General features: G+C 40.4%; 1 protein-coding gene across 1 annotated transcript in view; it reads left to right on the top strand.

Annotated features, from left to right (window-relative positions):
- The first annotated feature begins 747 nt into the window (after positions 1-747).
- The window catches only part of LOC132395539 (tomoregulin-1-like), a 254,239-nt gene continuing 233,684 nt past the window's right edge, over positions 748-21,302 (top strand). Inside the window, exon 1 of the mRNA XM_059972305.1 lies at positions 748-1,322. Coding sequence (XP_059828288.1) covers positions 1,004-1,322 — 319 coding nt within the window. The 5' untranslated portion in view covers positions 748-1,003. The remainder of the gene's footprint in view (positions 1,323-21,302) is intronic.

Genomic DNA, 21,302 nt, shown 5'->3' on the forward strand with positions numbered 1-21,302 from the left:
GACTATTAATCGCGTCGTTCCAGACCAGTGAATGGATCTTTCGCCAAACCTCTACACGCCTAGGTGAAGTGTGAAGGTAATAGAGAGTTCAGTGTGGCTCCATCCTCACACTTTTGTTTACTATTTGTTCAGTTGATTTGTTTTTTGCAATATTTATTAAGACGTAGGCGGAAACTACTTGGCCCATTGCCAGATGCCTCTTTCCACCAGAGTAATCCATCGGTCCCATTCTCTTAGTCTGTAACATCCACTATTGTTTCACAGGGGTGCATTCACAGAAAGTAATTTTGGGACGTGAGATGGTCACACTCATAGACTGAGCTGCTGAGTCGCCCGCACGGAATTTAAATTCCGAAGCAACGGAGGGATTTGAATTTGTGTCTTCTGACCTAGTCAAGGTCTCTGGGTTATATGTCCAGTAACTTAATCCCTGTACCACCATCGTGCCCCTATTGTCTTGCCCTTCACCCATCCCTTAACGTTTTACAATAACATTTCATTTGTGGGGAGAAGGGTTGGTAATCTACGCGCGTGTGTGTGTGCGCGCCTCGGCTACACAGAGAAGTCGGAGGATAGGGTGATGGAGGCTAGTTCGGAGTTATCTCTTGACACTGGACCGCGAAGTGTGAAGTTGAAGCAAGCAGATGGAGATGGGTTGCTTGGTGTTTTAGTGGCTGTCAATGTGTCCACTGGTGCGCCCTCCCTCCCCCCACCCGGCGGTCATGTGATGCGTCCGTCCGCCCCGTCGTCTCTTTTGTTGTTTCGGTGGCTCAGTCCCCGAATTCGCCCCTGTGAGGAGGGCAGGACAGCCGAGAGGGGCGGCCGAGGAGGCGGACAGAGGCACGGCAGAGTGAAGGGAGGAAAGAAAGGAAAGGGACTGAACCATTCCTAAACCAGCGTCGACATCAACAGGGGGAGAAGAGGAGCTGCTTGAAAGAATTAGCTCTGAAGAGCAGCACCGTGTCCTGAACACGGAGAGAAAGCGAAGAGGCAGCGGCAGGGGATGGATGGTGCGGGGACGAGCGATTCTTCCCGTAGGCTGAGGAGGAGCCGCCGCCGCCTGTTCCGCGTTCCCTTCTCCCACCCCCGAACATTCGCCGCGGGCTTGTTCGCCTTCAGTCAGCGGCTCTTCTCCGCTCCGGCCATGGTGGTGTCAGAGTTGCTCGCCCCTTCCCAGCGCGCATCAGCCGGGCCATCGGTGTGTTGTTGCCTCTGGTTGTTCGCCGTGCTGCTGCTCGGCAGCCTGCCCGCGGGACTGCCTGCCAGCCCGCTCTCCAGCGCCGAGTGTCAGAATGGCAAAGGCAGAGGAGCCAACTGCTCAGGTAGGTGAGGCACAAAGAAAGCGGAACAACATTTTGTTTTTGCTTTACTTAGCTCGGCGTCCGAGGACAAAGACGATTGGAATTAGTTAAACGATCAACATGTAAATCTGGATTTAACACTGCGTCTTTTGCATCGTAGGCTCCTGGGGAAAGGTGACATATTGAATGTAGCACTTGGGTGCCTTGATGTTGCTGAGGTGCATTAATATGCCCTTTGAACGGATGTTGCATAGGGGAGTAGCAGGTGCATTATAATCACCAGGAGATTGCCACCCACCCCACCCCCATTATATCCGACCGTCCCTTGGCCGGCGATAAGACTGAAAGATGGAGCTTCCCCCAGGACTTCACGTGACCCACACTATTAAATATTTAACAAAAGGGGTTATTTTTGTTCGAAAAGGAGCAAAGAGGCTGAGCAAGAAGCCTCGGGATGGTCCACTGATCAGATACCATTATCAGAGGTTTCGCTTGTTCCTGCTAGTGAAGTCGTATGTCTTGTTGAAATCATCAGTCATTGACTTCTTGTCATTTGAATTTTATAGATCAGTGATCACACGCAGTTATGTAAAGGGACTTTCCGCTTGTCGTTGTTCAACTTTAGCATCTATATTTTTTCAATATGAGGAGTATGAGCGAGTTCCGTGTTGACCCCTTTTCGGTTAATTTTACGCACAAACCTTTTCAAAGATCCTTTCTGCACCCCACCCCCAAGCCTCGTCGTGAGGTGATCGTTACGATGAGAGGGACAATGCAATTGAGAGCTAGATGGGGTCATACACAGTCCCTTTCAGCTGTCTGCTGTTAAAGGATCAATGGAACAGAAATACAAAGAAGAAATCATCGTTCAAAGTATTGTGTGCAAAAGTCGTGACTTGATAATGTGTTCAATTTAACGTGTATCGCTCTTGCTGACGCTTTTGATAATGCTCAAAGAATAGTTTATATTCGCGAAGACACGGGTTTGCTGTGTTAAAGCAAGGCGACTGATGGACAGAACCATGTTAAGCGACAATGACATGCTAATGAAATGTGTAGCATCTAGTCTCCACACGCGATTACTGCAAATATTTTAAACCCACCAGTTTCCGTCGCGTTAGTAAATGCAAACCGTGAAAGCTGTACTGCGAGAGAGCAAGCCGAACTTTTATCATTTGCTAATGCATTTGTCTTAGAGGCAGGGATTGCTGAAAACAAATAAACATAGTTCAACTCCAGTTCAATAACTTTTCGCAAACCTTTCTCGGCATTGGATGCCAGCTTTTGCTTCCGCCCTTAAACCTTATCGTACTGCTAGATCATCTGAGTAGCAATTACCTCCGGATGCTTTGCTCGCATCTTAACTCACATCTTTCATGATGTAAATTCCCCGCACCTCTGTAGAAAAATAACAAACTGGAAGAATAGAGATTAGGTGTAAATAGCCGTTGCCAATGGTACTTTAAAAATTGCCATAGAAAATCCTTTATGAATTTTGATATGCTTTGTTTGCAGTCCAAGAATACATTATTTCTTCAGCCATTTTTCTCTCGAAAAGTAACAATAGACCAATAAATTGACATTTAATCAAATCATTCAGTAAATTGATTCAGGTACTTATGACAATCCTGATCTGGTAGATGCATTTTTTAATGAATTAGTAATGAATACTTAGTGATAGCCTGTATCAGAAAGTTGCAGCAGTGCATTAATTCTGTATGAATTTGATATACATTGTAATTAAGAAACCCAGGTTATTACCAAGCTGGAAGTAGGAAACAAAGAGAGAGAGTAAATCAGGAAGGAGTGGATAGATTACATCAAGTTTGAGCTTTAAGAGTTCTTTTTTTTGGTAATGTGCTTTTAATTGAGAAGGGTGAGGAGGTAGAAGTAGGAAGGATTTTCGTAGTTCTGAATTCAGGGCAAATTAGTTGGAATAGTGACCAGCAATAGGTTCTGATTTTAAGAAAGGAGAAGAAACCACATGTAGGTATGTAAAGTTCAAAGTATATTTATTATCGAAATACAAAAATGTCACCATATGCAAACCTGAGGTTCATTTGTTTGCAGACAAACGCAGTAAGTACAAGAAACATGATAGAATCAATGAAAGACTGCCCCCACCAGGATGGGCAAACAATCAATGTGCAAAAGACAACAAACTGTGCAATTACAAAAAAAAAAATAATAATAAATATCAAGAAGATGAGATGAAGAGTCCTTAAAAGTGAGGGCATAGTTTGTGGGAACGGTTAAGTGATGGGGTGAGTGAAGTTGAGAGAGGTTATCCCTCAGGTTCAAGAGTCTGATGATTGAGGGGTAATAATTGGTGTGGTGTGGATTCTGAGGTTTCTGTTCCTTCTCTCTGATGGCAGCAGTGAGAAGGGAGCATGGCCTGGATGGTAGTGAACCTTGAAGATGGATGTTGCTTTCCTGTGAGAGCGCTCCATGTAGATGTGCTCCGTGGTGGGGAGGGCTTTACCCAGGATGGACTGGGTCAAATCCACTACTTTTTTTAGGCTTTTCCATTCAGTGTTATTGGTGTTTCCATACCAAGCCATGATGCATCCAGATGATGTGCTGTCCACCACACATCTATGGAATTTTGTCAAAGTTTTAAATTACATTCCAAATCTTTGCAGTCTTCTAAGTAAATAGAAATATTATTGTGCTTTCTTTGTAATGGTACGTAAGTATTGGATCCAGAACAGAGCCTCTGAAATGATAACACCAAGGAATTTAAAGTTGCTGACCCTCTCCACCTTTGATCCTCTGATGAGGACTGGCACATGGACCTCCAGCTTCCTTCTCCTGTAGTCAATAACCAGCTCCTTGGTCTTGCTGACATTGAGTGAGAGGTTGTTGTTGTGGCACCACTCAGGCAGACTTTCAATCTCCCTCTGTGCTGATTTGTCACCATCTTCGATTCAGCCAGTGACAGTGGTGTCATCAGCAAACTTGAAGATGGCATTACAGCTGTGCTTTGCCTCACAGTAGTAAGTATGAAGAGAGTATCACAGGGGGTTAAGCACACTGCCTTGTGGTGCACCTGTGCCAGAGTAGATTGTGGAGGAGATGTTATTGCTAATCTGAACTGACTGGGCTCTGCAAGTGAGGAAAGTGAAGAAAATGAAGAGAGAATATGTGGCGATAGACTCTACTGATGAAATGAAGGCTGAACTGAGAAGTTTAGAGGCAAAAGATGGTTCAGCCTGAAACAGCAAAATGTTCTACCTTGAAACTGTTTCTCAATCTTCTCAAGCTTTTTATGTCTTGGTCTTCAATTTTCCAGCATTTTCCAAGCAAACACTTTGATGGCAAGCTGAAAAGCAATTTCTTGAATGTAGCTTAGGAAAAGGATTTATCCATTTACAGTCAGAAAAAAAGTTATAATTCTGTTTGTATGTTGTGTAACACACACAAAATGCTGAAGGAACACAGCAAGAAGGGTAGCATCTATGGAGGGAAATGAACAATCAATGTTTCAGCCTGAGACCCTTCATCTGAACTTGTACTTGGAATTATAACAAGTTATCATTCTTAGTTTTAGTCCTAAGCAATAAGATTATTTTCAAAATCCCCAGGGCTGCTCTTTCTGGACTGGTATTCCAATATAAATTTCAATAAATGAACATTTATATTGAGATAGTTAACCATAGTGTTCTAACTGCTGGTGTAAAATGATTCCACGGCAGGATAGATTTCTCCAATCTGCTGGCCATTATTTATCCTCAATCAGCAACACAGATACAATGCCTATAATAAGTACTTACCCCATCTTGGAAGTTTTCATGTTTTATTATTTTACAACATTGAATCACAGTGGATTTAATTTTTCTTTTTGCACACTGATCAACAGAAAAAGACTCTTTCATGTCAAAGTGAAAACAGATATATACAAAGTGATCTAAATTATTACAAATATAAAACACAAAATAATTGATTGCGTAAGTATTCACCCCCTTCAAGTCAGTATTCAGTAGATGCACCTTTGGCAGCAATTACAGCCTTGAGTCTGTGTGGATCGGTCTCTGTCAGCTTTGCACATATGGACATTGCAATTTTCCCCATTCTTCTTTCAAAACTGTTCAAGCTCTGTCAGATTGCATGGGGATTGTGAGTGAACAGCCCTTTTCAAGTCCAGCCACAACTTCTCAATTAGATTGAGTCTACACTCTGATTTGGTCACTTCAGGGCATTAACTTTGTTGTTTTTAAGCCATTCCTGTGCAGCTTTGGCTTTATGCTTGGGGTCATTGTCTTGCTGGAAAACAAATCTTCTCCCTAGTCACAGTTCTGTTGCAGACTGCATCAGGTTTTCCTACAGAATTTCCCTGTATTCTGCTGTATTCATTTTACCCTCTACCTTCAGAAGCCTTCCAGGACCTGCTGCAGCGAAGCACATCCCCACAGCATGATGCAGCTACTCTCGTGCTTCACGGTAGGGATGGTGTGTTTTTGATGATGTGCAGCGTTTGGGTTATGCCAAACATAACATTTAGTCTGATGGCCAAAAACTCAATTTTGGTTGCATCAGACCATGGAGCCTTCTTCCAGCTGACTTCAGAGTCTCCCACATGCCTTCTGGCAAACTCTAGTGGAGATTTCATGTGAGTTGTTTTCTACAGTGGCTTTCTCTTTGCCAGTCTCCCATAAAGCTGTGACTGGAGAAGCACCCAGGCAACATTTGTTGTATGCGCAGTCTCTCCCATCTCGGCCACTGAAGCTTGTAACTCCTTCAGAGTTGTCAAAAGCCTCTTGGTGGCCTCCTTCATTAGACCCCTTCTTGCACTGTCACTCAGATTTTGAACATGCCCTGCTCTAGGCAGATTTACAGCTGTGCTATATTCTTTCCATTTCTTGATGATTGACTATACTGTGAGGGATATTGAGTAACTTGGAAATGATCTTGTATTCATCTCTAGACTTGTGCTTTTCAATAACCTTTTCATAGAGTTGCTTGGAGTGTTCTTTTACCTTGGTGGTGTAGACTTGCCAGGATACTGACTCACCAGCAGTTGGACCTTCCAGATACAGGTGTATTTTTATTACAATCAAATGAAACACCTTGACAGCAAGCAGGTCTCCAAAAACAGTTCTCCATTTAACTAATTATGTGACTTCGAAAACAATTTGGCTGCACTCGTGATGATTTGGTGTGTCATATTAAGGGGGGGGGGGGAGGAGAGTGAATACTTATGCAATCAATTATTTTGTATTTTATATTTGTAATTAATTTAGATCACTTTGTAGAGATTGGTTTTCACTTTAGCATGAAGAAGTCTTTTTCTGTTGATCAGTGTCAAAAAAGCCAAATTAAATCTACTGTAATTCAACATCGAAAAACAATAAAACATGAAATCTTCCAAGGTGGGGGGTGGTGGTGGTGAATACTTTTTGTAGGCACAGTAAATTATTGCCTCATTATCAGGTTGCTTTCAGTGCTTTGCTGGGAGTTTTGTTTCCTACCCTACGACAGTGACCATGATTGGAATTGGAGTTGGCTGTAATTTACTTATTATTGTCTTATGTGCTAAGCTACAGTGAAAAGATTCTGTCTGTGTGCCATCCAACCAGACAATTTCATACCTAAGTATGGTACAGAGAAAGTGCAGTTCAAATAGACAAATAAATGCAAGGAGCACAGTGAGGTAGTTTGGAAATGAAAACAATACATGATTGCAAAATCTTCTTTCTCTTGATTCTCCCAAATTAATTTTAGTTGGACTCTACATGGGTGAATGAAGTGTCTGGCTATTAGGCCAGCTCTACTCATAATGAAATCCCTTGCATGCAATACTGTCTTGAGTAGTCAGTGCACATGGTCCTCTGTTTGGCATAGTTTGAAATGCCATCATGTGGCTTTATCCAGACGAGGCAAGCCATTCACAAGGAGCAGATCTTGAGCGAAACAGTTGATGTTTTAGGTCATTGGTCTATCATCAGTCTAAAGTTGTAGTTCTGCTTCTGTCTTTCCACAGATGTTGCCTGAACTACTGAATATTTGCCACATTTTTTGTACGCTTTCCATTATCTCAGTTTTTTGTTTTTGCAGTTATAGTTCAATTTGCTGATTACTGAAGAAGCAGAATGCACCACTACATGCCCATTGTACTGTCAAGGTAAAACCTAGCCCTTATAAAATTTATTGCAACACTCACAAGTGCTGGAGGAACTCAGCAGGTCAGGCAGCGTCTATGGAAATGAATTAACGGCTGACATGTTTCAGGTTGAGACCCTTCATTGGGACTGGAAAGGAAGGGGAAAGATAGCAGAATAAGAAGGTAGGGGGAGAGGAAGGAGGACGAGTTGGAAGGTGATAGATGAAGCAAGAAGCTGGGAGAAGATAAGTGGAGAATGCAAAGGGATAGAGAAGAAGGAATTTCATAGGTGAAGAGAGTGGATCATGGGAGAAAGGAAAGGGGAAGAAAGGAAAGGAGGAGAAGCACTGTGAAGAAGTGATAGGCAGGCGAGGAGAAGAGGTAAGAAAAGGGAAGGGGGGGGAATTACCGGAGGCTCCTTCTGCAAAAAGCAGAATTTCCGGATGACCAACCATTTTAATTCCAATCCATATTCCTGCTTTCATATGTTGGTCCACCGCCTCCCCTTCTGCAATGATGAGGTCACTCTCAGGTTGGAGGAATAGCACCTCGTCTTCCATCTAGGTAGTCTCCACCCTGATGGCATCCACATGGACTTCTCCAACGTCTGGTAATTTCCTTTTACCTTTATACCTCCCAGCTTCCCTTCCAGTCATGATGAAAGGTTTTGGCCTGAATGTCAACTGTTTATTCATTTTCATAGTTGCTGCCTGGCCTCCTGAGTTCCTCCAGCAGTTTGTCTGTGTTGATCTGGTTTTTCAACATCCGTAGGATGTCTCATGTTTATAAAATTGATTGCTTATTTCATCCTTGAACAAATGAGTCCTTTGTATCTCATCTCGTGCTAGCTGTTAAACTAAATAGTTTAATAGCTATTATCCCACCATATAAGGAGCTTGTACGTTCTCCCTGTGACTGCATGGGTTTTCTCCAGGTGTTCCAATTTCCTCCCTCAGTCCAAAGATGTACTGGGTGATAGGATAATTGGTCACTATAAATTGTCCTGTGATTAGGCCAGGGTTAAATTGGGTTTGCTGGGCTGCGTGGCTGCAAGAGCTGGGAGGACCTGCTCCATGCTGTAGCTCAGTAAATAAATGCAACCTGTCTAACTCCTATTTGACTGCCATTTTTTCTACATGCTGTCGTATATTATTATTGTGTAGACTTGTGAAAGTCATAAGGAAAATGCAAAAAGAGCAAGATAGCTTTCAGATCTGAATTGTAAACCTCACGTAGGTCTGCTGGGAAAATAATGCAGAAATTATTGATATGAAATCCATGCAAAGTAGTTTTCAAACCAAAAACATCTTATAAAATTCAAATATCTGACTTGCAAAAAGAAGTAGCTATTAATACAATTCTTTCTGAAGATAGATGACCCTATAGTGCTTATTATGTTAGTGTGGATTTATTAAGGGAAGATTGAAATTAACTAACTTCTCCTGAGTAGGTAGTAAGAAGGGTTGATGAAGGTAGTGCTTTTGATATAGTTCATGTGAATTCAACATGGATTTCATATGGTAGGGTGGTCAAAAAGTAATAGTCTATGGAATACAAAAGAGAATGATGAAACTTGATCCAATTTGACTGTATGGCAAGAAGGAAAGAGTAATTGTTGATGAATATTTTTGTGATTGCAAATCAGTGGGATCCCTTTAAGCCTCAGTAATTGGTCCCTTGCTTTTTGTAAGAAAGGTCAATGATTTAGTCCTGGATTTGAGATCATGATGAAGAATTTTGAAGATGATACAAAAATTGCCTCATATTTGACATTGAGGAGAAGACATTCAGGCTGCAGCTAAATATAAATTGTGTGGCCATTTGGGCAGAAATTTTGAAAATTGTATTTAATCCTGAGAAATGTGAAAAAATCCACATGGAGTGGTGTAACAAAATATATACCTTATATGGAGGATTTAAAAAAAAACAGACCTTAAACAGATTAATGAGATTGCTAGAAAGGCATTTTTGATGCCATCTTTTATTAATGGATGCATAGAATACATGACCAGGGTGATTATGCTGGAACACTAGCTGGAGGCTACACACAGTTTTGTTCATCATATCACGGAAAAGGTGTAATGGCACTGGAGAGGGTGAGGAAATGACCTGTGAAGAATGGAAAAATTCAGCTAGTTTAATCATTTGGATGTGCTGAGGTTGGTTTCTTTGGTGTAAAGGAAGCTGAAGAGAGAGGGTCCTAGATAAAGAGAAAGGACCTATTTCTTTCAGAAGAGGGTTGAAATCATTGGCATAGGTTTAAAGTAAATAGACAAAATAGCTGAGGAAAGATTATTGCATCTGAGGATGAGAAATGTTTGGATTTCACCAAGTAAAGGTGTGTAAATGCAGAGACTCCTATCACATTTATAAAGTACTTATAGTTGTATTGGAAGTACTGTGACCTGCAGTGATATGGACCTAGCATGAGATTGATTTTTGACTGGCAGAGACACAATGGGTTCCTTCTATGTCTTAATTTTTTTTCACAATTCTAGGAAAATGTATTTTCTTTTTAAATAAATATTAAAACATATCTATATAATAAAGTTGTTGAAAGCAAAGTTACTTTGAGCAAATTCGCTGTGGACATTCAATATTAACATATCATACATCAAAATTATGGTGGTGTAATAAAATCAATAAATGTCAGCAAAATAAAAGAGCTGGTCATTGATTTCAGGAAGTGAGGGAGAGTACACACCCCTGTCAATACCAGTGGTGTTGAGTTGGCAGCGGTTGTGAGCACCAAGTTTCTAAATGTAAATATAATCAGAAATGTGTTCTGGTCCAGCCATGTAAATGCTATGCGGAAAATACATATCAGTGGCAAGTTTCCTCTGAAGGCAATGGAAGTTTGGTGTATCCCTGATGACTCTCACCAATTTCTACAGATTCACCAAGAAGAGCATTTCATCTGGATGCATCACAGCTTTATATGTCAAAGATCACCAGAAGTTGCAGCCCAGTCTGTCGTAAAAAAAAACAGCCTTCCCACTATTGCCACATTTGCTGCCAACATATTCAAAGATTCCTCCCACCTTGGTCATTTGCTCATCTCCCTACCTCCATCTGTTAGAAAGTACAAAAGGTTGAGAGCATGAACCAACAAGCTTAAGGATAGCTTCCACCCCCCCCCCCCCATTATCAGAGTCTTGAACAGGGCTCTTATATGATAAATATGAATTCTTAATCTCTTAATCTACTTCAACATTTTAGTTGTCTGCCTATACTGCTCGTTCACTGTTACAGTAACACTATATTCGGCATTCTTCTTTTTTTTCCCTTTTGTTTTAACTCAGTTCTTGCAACTGGATTGCATTCAAACAGAAGTTTTTCACTGTATCTTGGTACTTGACAAAAATGAACCGTTTGGCGTTTATCAAATACAGGGGAAAATATAAGCATATTAATTAAAGCCTTACTGCTTTATTGAGTCGCCAGCTTCTTGATACTTCTTTTGTGTGACCTTCACTTTGTTGTGCTAGAGCCAGAGCATCACTTCCAGTTTCTTCATGTGGAGAAACCAAGATGATGTACAATTCTGCCTTCACACAAGTACATGGATGTATGGAGGAGGAAATGTTAACATAACCATCTGGATGGATTTAAGTTAAACAATGATTTTGTATCTAATTAAGTTTGCCTTTCAGTGACCTCAGTTAAAATTATTTTTGGAGTACTGAAGTCATCAAAGGTTTGGAGCTGTGGGCTCACTTCTAGTTCTCCGTGTTAAGGAAAATAGAAGAATACCCAGCAAGTGGAAGAAACGATTAGCAGTAGAAACAGAAAATGCTGTGACGCAGCAGGGGAGGCAGCATCTGTGGAAAATGAAACAGTTAACATTTCAAATCTGAAATCACTCATCATAAAAAAGAAGAAGCAGGAGCATTCGAAATTGTGGAGAAAGTTTTTAGAAAAGGTTGGAGATACCAGACAAGAAGATAGAAATACAGAATGTTCAAAGAAAGAGAGGGAGAGAGGTAGAAATAGAGGGAGAAAGAGAGAGTGAGGAGGGAAGAGTGAATAGAGAAAAAGAGAAATTCCCAGAGGTGGGAGGGAAAACAATGGAAATATTTCAAGAGATGTAATGAAGAAAATACTAAAGTATTGGGAGCATTAACTAATAGGAGAAAGTATGAGTCAAGGATGAACCAAGGAATAAGAATAGTCCCAAAGATTTGCCAGAGGGTTATGAAGAAAGATAAAGTAAAGGAAAAGAGAATGTAGGCAGAGGGAGACAAAGAATGACAAAATTACAGGATGAAAAATAGTCATTATTTCTAATTTTAATCCTGTTTAACACTCAGGTAGTTCACCTCCATTATAGTCATGTATGGTGTATTATTAGTCAACAGAGGGCTCATTTTGAAATTGAAATGCTTGGTGGTAATAACTTCAGAATAAGTATCTTTACAAACTTGTTATTAGCACAGTGAAGTTGCTGTAATTTTGGATAATATATCACAACTGCACCTGAAGCACCCTGCTGTTGCATATGGTAGGGAATTTCAATTAATAAATCACATCCTACAGCCTCCTTTACAACTTTACATCAGAAGTATCCGAAATTGCCTTGTGCATTTTCAGCATTTCAATGGGCAATAGAAAGAAAGTGGTTGAAATTAAGTTTGTGGAAATTTGGTCTCTGGGTTTCACAGCAATAACCTGGGTTGCTGCTGATCTAATCCATCCCCCACATCCCTGCAGGGGGCAGCCTTCCCTCCCTCCTTGCATTCATTGGATGTTGTGGAAAATATTGATAGGTTTTAATCTAGTTAGAAGCATCAAAATACTTGTTCTATACCCCACAGTTTACTAGTGTAGTATCAATGGACTGGCAGATGAAAATCAAGCCTATTGCTTCTGAGGGATGGCATTTATCTAAGCTCTCATTTGAGAGGCCCTAAACTCAATCTACCCTTCAGTGCAACAAACAATGAAGTCGGAATCCTACTCTATATTAGAAATAAAATATGATAAATATTGTAACCTAGTCACTGGAATCAATTGTTACTTACAAATCTTATGAATATCATTTCCATACTTCACAATTTATTTGAAACTTCCAATTCCCTTATAGGATCAATTACTTTGTGTAAACATTTTGTCAGTTTTTAGATTTCTTTGTGTCACGTACAAGGTGAACACCAGGCAGTGTTTCATTCCATTAGCAGGAGGTCACCAGACCATGCTACACACTGAATAAAATTCATTAAACTCCCTTCTGTGATGCATCATTCATCTCTCATTTCAGTGGTTCACGTATATAATAAATGCAAGCAGGAACAAATCTCATGTTAGTTAAAAGATTTTCATGTCAAAATCATTCATTCCAGTGTAATTTATTGCATATAATGCATTTTGTTAAACATACTTTATGATATATCTTTTCAACCTTATTTATGTGAGATAGCAGTTCTTATAAAATGAATTATTCTGAATCTAATCCTCTTTATATTATTTTTTAGCTTCTGGCTTCCATTACGTTGTTAGTTTTTTTTGTTTGCTGACGAAGGTGCATAGAATTGCTGCAATTATGATATGACTTTGCATGATGTTTTGTTTGATTTTCATTTGTAGTTCTGAATAGTAGCATAAAGGATTTTGAAAGAGACCAGTGAGATTTATACTTACTCTTTAATTCATTGAATATATTAAATCTTATAAAACCTGAAATAGATTGAGATATGATTTTTATTGCCAAAAAGGATTCCTTTGGCTACAGAGCAGCTGATATCATGCCATTTGAAGATTACGTAGTTTAGATTTATTTTGGAACATTGCAGAGTTGTATATTCTTATAGATTTCAGTGCTACAACTACTTGGTTAAAACCTGACCTAAATGAACGATCTGGTTGTAAAAGTCATGTTAATCATACTTCTGAGCAAGAGATCTATGTCCAATAATCTAATTACCTGTCAAAGACAAAAAAAATCTGTGATCCATTTGTGCTGGAAAATATGACTTGAGGGTCTGTTTGGAAATTCACTTTTATGCTGGATGTCAAAACCAAATGCAGTATTTTCCTTAAAACCAACAACACATTTGTGAACTAGTGCTATAACACAAGGAGAATGAAAAGCATCCTCTGTTGTTTTGACCATGGTTGTTTGTTCATAAGCTTCTACCTTTCAGTAAATTTGCCATAAAATGAACTGGTAAACAGAGTAAATCTTTCCAAATATTATTCATTGCAGTTTGCTTGTAAAATGCAATGATGCAGTGTAGAAACACCAATAATACTTACTTGTTTTCCTTTTTGTAGTTGAATTAAAAATCTCCCTTTAGATATCTTTTTCTTTGAAATTGCTGGCTTTGAAGTTTTGAAAATATCAATTTTGAGTTGTGCCCTGAATACATAGATTTTGTCTGTAGCAAAATATATATTTTATCAAATTGCATCTTTTGATGTAGAGTTACCAGAATATATATCAATGTCAAAACAGTAATAACTAAAAATGAAGCATATATGCAAAGTTGTCTCAGAGTGGAAAAACTAATACCTGTACGTAGTTATCATAAGATCTATGGTTCTGTATTACTGTTGATGGATTTTGTTATGCTGCCGGAGCAACCTGGACCCCTCTTATCTCTAATCGTAAAAATGTGTTGTGAATGCCAGTCTTATTCTTCTTTCTCATCATCTTTAATAATGAATTAGAATGTTTTAGGAAAAATAAGAACAGATTGACCAACAAGAGTCCTGCTGAGTCCTTCTGAAGCGTCTTGGCCTGAAACATTGACTGTACACTTTTTCCTTAGATGCAGCCTGACCTGCTGAGTTCCTCCCGAATTTGTGTGTGTTGCACAGATTAACTAACCTTTGGGTTGGCCGGTGGTGTAGTGGCATCAACAATGGACCTTGAGGCAGATGGTCCTGAGTTTGAATCCGGTTGGGTCTCAACCTGGGCAATGGCAGTATCTGCAGTGTATATCTGTATCTTGCCATGAAAACCCTACGGACAGCTACACTATCCATAGGGTTGCCATGAGTCGACGATGCCTTTTCGGCACTCAACAGTAAAAAACAACATTGATTTGCTGATATATTAATTTTCCTCTTGGATGTAATGATCATTAAAAAAAATATAGCAACTTCACCTCCTCCCACCCTTGCCCAATTCATTCTACATCATAATAAGTTGCATTGTTCTCAATCAGGTCTTCTATCTACAACCCACTCACTGACCCTCTCTACAACTATTCCACTGAAATGTGGCCGTTTCAACTCTTTCATTTTGGAGTCCTTGCTACGAGGCAGTGTTGTTCCATGCTTGGCCCAGGTTTTTACATCTGAAGTTCCAGTCTCCAAAAAGCCCAAACATCTTTTTAACAGTCAAGTTTATTGTCATTTCAATCATAAACTGCTGGTACAGTACACAGTAAAAATGAAACAATGTTCCTCCAGGATTCTGGTGCTACAGAATCTGTGGAATTCTCTGCCACAGAAAACAGTTGAGGCCGGTTAATTGGCTATATTTAAGAGGAAGTTAGATACGGACCTTGTGGCTAAAGGGATCAGGGGGTATGGAGAGAAAGCAGGTATAGGATTCTGAGTTGGATGATCAGCCATGATCGTACTGAATGGTGGTGCAGGCTCGAAGGGCCGAATGGCCTACTCCTGCACCTATTTGTATGTTTCTACATGAAACAACACAAAACTACACTAGATTATGTGAGACAGCACAAGGCTGTACTAGACTATGTAAAACAACATAAAAACTACACTAGACTACAGACCTGCACAGGACTACATAAAGTGTACAAAATGGTGCAGGGCTTTACAATAATTATATAAACAAGACAATAGGCACAGTAGAGGACAGATTACAATATAATAATAAATGATGTAGATGTCAGTCTAGACTCTGAGTATTGAGGATTCTCCTTATCCAGATAGCCATGAAACTAAGAAAAACCATGGAAGTCAGTTCAGAGAGAAATAGCAAATCATCTCCGTCCGCACAAAATGCAACAAGATCATTGGCCCCCGAAACCCCTTTCCTCGCACAAACACTAACAAAAATGCAACAAGAACATCAAGCCCCTTCCCACCCTACACACAAATTAAATTTAAAAAATCCTAATTGGTCAATGCTTTGTTTGAATGAATGAGATTACAATATCTATGGTGGAAAGTTGAGAAGTCAGAAGTGAAATGCACCTGGTCTGTTAGCTCAGGGTGTTTCTGCTCTATGCCTGTAGTCACCACTAGAGCAGGAAATGAAGTCAATTAATCCCCAGAGTCTATGTGATTTATACTCTACAAGGTGTTGGTATGAAGTCAGAGAAGCTTGACCTGTGAAAAGCGTCTTGGCAACAGTCGTTTCTAAAACTACTGATTATAGGCAAATACATCTTGGGATAATAGTTCTGACAATCACCTGCAGAACATTATTTTTTTATACACGTGTTTTGGTTGCATTGCCATGATTGTTATAAAGTGTATTTGTGAGACCACGTCTGGAGTTCAGTTTGGCAATCAATGGAATGATCCAGCACTTTGCTGTCTTCGAGAAGATTCCAGGAAGCAGAGAGCGTGAGCCTCACGGCAAAGAAGCTAGGAGATGGGGTGCGACTCCATTTCGTCCATTGTTTGCTGACTAAAGCGATGAGGAAGATTGAAACATAGAGGTGAATGTGGCAGCCAAGTGCCAACAACTGCCTTCTGTTTGTTGATCCAGAGAAGAAGCCTGTGTGGCCAATTGTTGTGCTTGCAGGGTAGGCCTCTGTATTTGAGTGATGTCTCTTTCTTTCGTTGATGTCGGAGGATGTTACCAAGGTTCTGCATTTCTGGATTTGGACAATGGACTATGGACTTTTTTAGTCTTGCGCTTTTTTTGTATTCTGTGTTTTTGCCCAATTCTTTCTCATTTCCTGTGTGTGGGGTGGGAAGGGGATTTGGGGGTTGATGTTCTTGTTGTATTTTTGTTAGTGTTTGTGTGAGGAAAGGGGTTTTGGGGGCCAATGATCTTGTTGCATTTTGTGCGGACGGAGGTGGTTTGCTATTTCTCTCTGAACTGACTTCCATGGTTTTTCTTAGTTTTATGGCTATCTGGATAAGGAGAATCTCAGAGTTGTATACTGCATACAGACTTTGTTAATAAATGAACTGTGGAACCTTAATTGTTCTGCTTATTTAAGAAAGAAAGTTAGTGCATTGGAAGCAGTCTAGAGAAGTTTACCCGACTGATACCTGAACAGGTTGATTGCCTTGTAAGGAGATACAGTCAGCCCTCCTCATCCGCGAGGCATTGGTACCGGGACCCCTTGTGGATACCAAAAAACGCAGATGTTCAAGTCGCTTATACAGCCTGTCTCAATGCGGTGGACCTTAGGACTCAGCGGAATCCAAGACCTTATTTACAGATAGATAGACAGACAGACAGACATACTTTATTGATCCCGAGGGATTTAACCTTTCTCTGTGGAGTGGACATTAGGACCCGGTGGCAGAGCTCTGAATCTGCAGTGTTTCTGTTCACAAAAATAATCATGATCACAATTGAAAATAAAGTGGAAACAATAAAGTGATCGAAAAGAGGTGAAACTGCATCGGTCATTGTAAAAGCGTTAGGCTACATCGGTCAACGATTGGAACAATTTTAAAGGATAAAGTGAGAAAGGCCCTGCCCCGATGAAGGCTACAATTATTACTAAGCAATGCAGTGGTTTAATTATTGGGTTTTGAGTTTTTGATCCTCCACATATACCCGCCACAGATGGAGAGCGCACTCGATAGCGGTCTGTCACTGGATTGAACTCGGGAATGTCTGTTCCTGAGTCTGGCTCTGAAACATACATTCTTAAGTGTTTTATATGCATAGAATGGTAAAATATAATCTATATACTAAGACAAACGTTTGACTGACTGACGCTAAGTAATACCAGATGTACCTGTTCCAACTTATTTAGTAAGAGAACTTCTGATTTTTTTCTATCCCGATCCATGATAACCCACGCACATCCTCCCGTGTACTTTAAATCATCTCTAGATTACTTATAATACCTAATACAATGTAAATGCTATATAAAGTAGTTGTTATACTACATTGGTTAGGGAATAATGACAAGAAAAAAAGTCTGTACATGCTTGAACAACAAGTGCTGGAAGAGCACTTCCGGGTTTTCTCGGTTCGCGGTAGGTTGAATTTGCAGATGCAGAACTCGCGGATAAGAAGGGCCGACTGTATTTAACATTAGTATTGCATCTTCTCAATACCAACAAGACCAAGGAGCTGATTATTGATTTCAGGAGTTGGAAACCGGAGGTCCATGAGCTAGACCTCATCAGGGGATCAGTGGTGGAACGGGTCAGCATTTGTATATTCCTTGGTGTTATCATTTCAGAGGACCTGTCCTGTAAGTACAAATATGAAGAAAGCATGGCAGCCCCTCTGCTTTCTTAGGACATCATGAAAATTCAGCATGACATTTAAAACTTTGATACATTTCTTTAGATGTATGGAGGAGAGCATATTGACTGACTGCATCACAGGCTGGTATGAAAACACCAATTCCCTTGAATGGAAACTCCTACAGAAAGCAGTGGATAAGGCACAGCACATCGCGGGTAGAGCCCTTCCCACCACTGAGCACAACTACATGGAGCTTTGTTGCAGGAAAGTAGGCTCCATAATCTGGGAACTCCACCACTCAGGTCATGTTCTCTTGTTGCTGCCATCAGGAAGAAGGTACGGGCCTCTAGGTTCAGGAACAGTTATTACCTGTCAACCATCAGGCTCTTGAACAAGAGGAAATAACTTCACTCAGCTTCACTCATCCCATCACTGAACTGTTCACACAATCTATGGGCTCACTTTCAAGGACTCATCTCATATTCTCAATATTTATAGCTTACTTATTATTTCTTTATCTTGTGTACTTGCACCGCTTGCTGTCTTATGCACTTTGCATGTTTTTCTGCCTTGTCAGGTATGGTCTTTCATTGGTTCTATTCTTGGATTTACCGAGTGTGCTTGCAAGAGTTGCATATGGTGATATATATGAACTTTGACAATAAATTTACTTTGAACTTTTGAAGATTAGCTTGTGAGTGGGATTTGACTGAAAAGTATTGTAGTAGGAGTGGAGAGACTGTTCCCCAAGTGGCACTGGAAGCAGAATCTTTGAATGTTTTAAAGGCTGAGGGAGATGGATCTTTAAAATGCAAAGTGGCAAAAGGTTACAGTGTGGAGATGGGAATTAAGAGCTGAGCTTACAATCAGATACAAGCACATTAAATGGCGAAGCGTACTTCAGTAGTCAATTAGCCAACATTAGTTCCTAATCCATATGTGCAAACAGTTGTATGTATATTATTTCAGCTGTAAATAAAATGATTTTAAAAATTTTACTGTTACTAGCTTTAATACTTTTGTGTACATAAATTCTCAAATTCCCTTTGCTGCTGTCATTTCCTAATATTGCCGTGGATGAACCAGGAGGTACGTCATCTGCTGAAGGCTAGATCTGTGGCATTCAAGTCTGCCAACCCAGGTCTGTACCAGAAAACCAGGTATGATTTGCAGAGGGCTACTTCAAGGTGATGAGCCAATTTCGAACGAGGTTGGAGACGATATCAGATGCACGGCAACTCTGACAGGGTCTGCAAGACATTACTTCCAGCAAAGCGAAACCCAATAGTATGAATGGCAGTGATGCTTCACTACCAGATGAACTCAATGCCTTCTATGCCCGCTTTGAAAGGGAGAACACAACTACAGCTGTGAAGATCCCTAATGACCCTGTGATCACTGTCTCAGAGGCTGATGTCAGACTCTCTTTAAAGAGAATGAATCCCCGCAAGGCAGATGGAGTACCTGGTATGGCTTTGAAAACCTGTGCCAACCAGCGAACGGGAGTATTCAAGGGCATTTTCAACCTCTCACTGCTATGGGCAGAAGCTCCCACACTTCAAAAAGGCAACAATTATGCCAGTGTCTAAGAAGAATAATATGGGCTGCCTTAATGACTATTGCCCGGTAGCACTCACATCGACAGTGACGAAATGCTTTGAGAGGTTGGTCATGACTAGACTGAACTCCTGCCTCAGCTAGGACCTGGACCCATTGCAATTCGCCCATCACCACAATATGTCAGTGGCAGACACAATCTCAATGGCTCTCCATATGGCTTTAGACCACCTGGACAACACAAACACCTACGTCAGGATGCTGTTCATCGACTATATCTCAGCATTTAATACCATCATTCCCACAATCCTGATTGAGAAGTTGCAGAACCTGGGCCTCTGTACCTCCCTCTGCAAATGGATCCTCGACTTCCTAAACGGAAGACCAGAGTCTGTGCGGATTGATGATAACACATCCTCCCCGCTGACGATCAACACTGGCGAACCTCAGGGGTGTGTGCTTAGCCCACTGTTCTTCTTTCTGTATACACATGACTGTGTGGCTAGGCATAGCTGAAATACCATCTACAAATTTGCTGATGATACAGCCATTGTTGGTAGAATTTCATGTGGTGACGAGAAGGCGTACAGAGGTGAGATATGCCACCTAGTGGAATGGTGCCGCAGCAACAACCTGGCACTCAGCATCAGTAAGACAAAAGAGCTGATTGTGGACTTCAGGAAGGGTAAGTCAAAGGAACACATACCAATCCTCATAGAGAGATCAGAAGAGGAGAGAGTGAGCAGCTTCAGGTTCCTGGGTGTCAAGATCTCTGAGGATGTAACCTGGTCCCAACATATTGATGTAGTTATAAAGAAGGCAAGACAGCAGCTATACTTTATTAGGTGTTTGAAGAGATTTGGCACGTCATCAAGTACACCCAAAAACTTCTATAGTTGTACCATGGAGAGCATTCTGACAGGCTGCATCACTGTCTGGTATGGAGGGGCTACTGCAAAGGACTGAAAGCAGCTGCAGAAGGTTGTAAATCTAGTCAGCTCCATCTTGGGTACTAGCCTACCAAGTACCCAGGACATCTTTAGGGAATGGTGTCTCAGAAAGGACCTCCAGCACCCAGGGCATGTCCTTTTCTCACTGTTACCATCAGGTAGGAGGTACAGAAGCCTGAAGGCACACACTCAGTGATTCAGGAACAGCTTCTTCCCCTTTGTCATCCGATTCCTAAATGGACATTGAAGCTTTGGACACTACTTCACTTTTTTTTAATAGGCAGTATTTCTGTTTTTTGCACATTTTAAAAAAATCTATTTAATACATGTAATTGATTTACTTGTTTATTTATTATGTTTTATTTTATTTCTTTTCTTTTCTCTCTGCTAGATTATGTATTGCATTAAATTGCTGCTGCTAAGTTTGCAAATTTCACGTCACGTCAGTGATAATAAACCTGATTCTGATTATAATATCTCATATTTAAAATGTGCTGCAATTTATATTCTTTTATCCACAGCAAATAACCTTTCACTTGCCCATGCTGAAATTAATTTGTCATTGAATGGAAAAAAAGTTTTTATGAGTGGCAGGTGATGTGTTTTTAAGCAACAATAAAAATTTTTATATATATACTCTCAGTGGCCATCTTATTAGGTACAATTGTACACCGGCTCATAAATGCAAATATCTAATCAGTCAATCATGTGGCAGCAGAATGCATCAAAGCATGCAGGCATGGTCAAAGATTCAGTTGTTGTTCAGACCAAACAGCCGAATGGGGAAGAGATGTGATCTAAGTAACTTTCATTGTGAAATACTTGTTGGTGTCTGACAGGGTGGTTTGAGTATCTTAGAAATGGCTGATGTCCTGAGATTTTCATGCATAACTAAATCTAGAGTTTTCTGAGATTAATGTGAAAGTTAAAAAATATCCATTATCTGTGGGTAAAATTGCTTTGTTAATGAGAAAGATCAGAGGAGAATGCCCAGACTGGTTCAAGCTGACAGGAAGGCTACAGCAACTCAA

Source organism: Hypanus sabinus, chromosome 6 (assembly GCF_030144855.1).
Source record: "Hypanus sabinus isolate sHypSab1 chromosome 6, sHypSab1.hap1, whole genome shotgun sequence".
Classification (NCBI taxonomy): domain Eukaryota; kingdom Metazoa; phylum Chordata; class Chondrichthyes; order Myliobatiformes; family Dasyatidae; genus Hypanus; species Hypanus sabinus.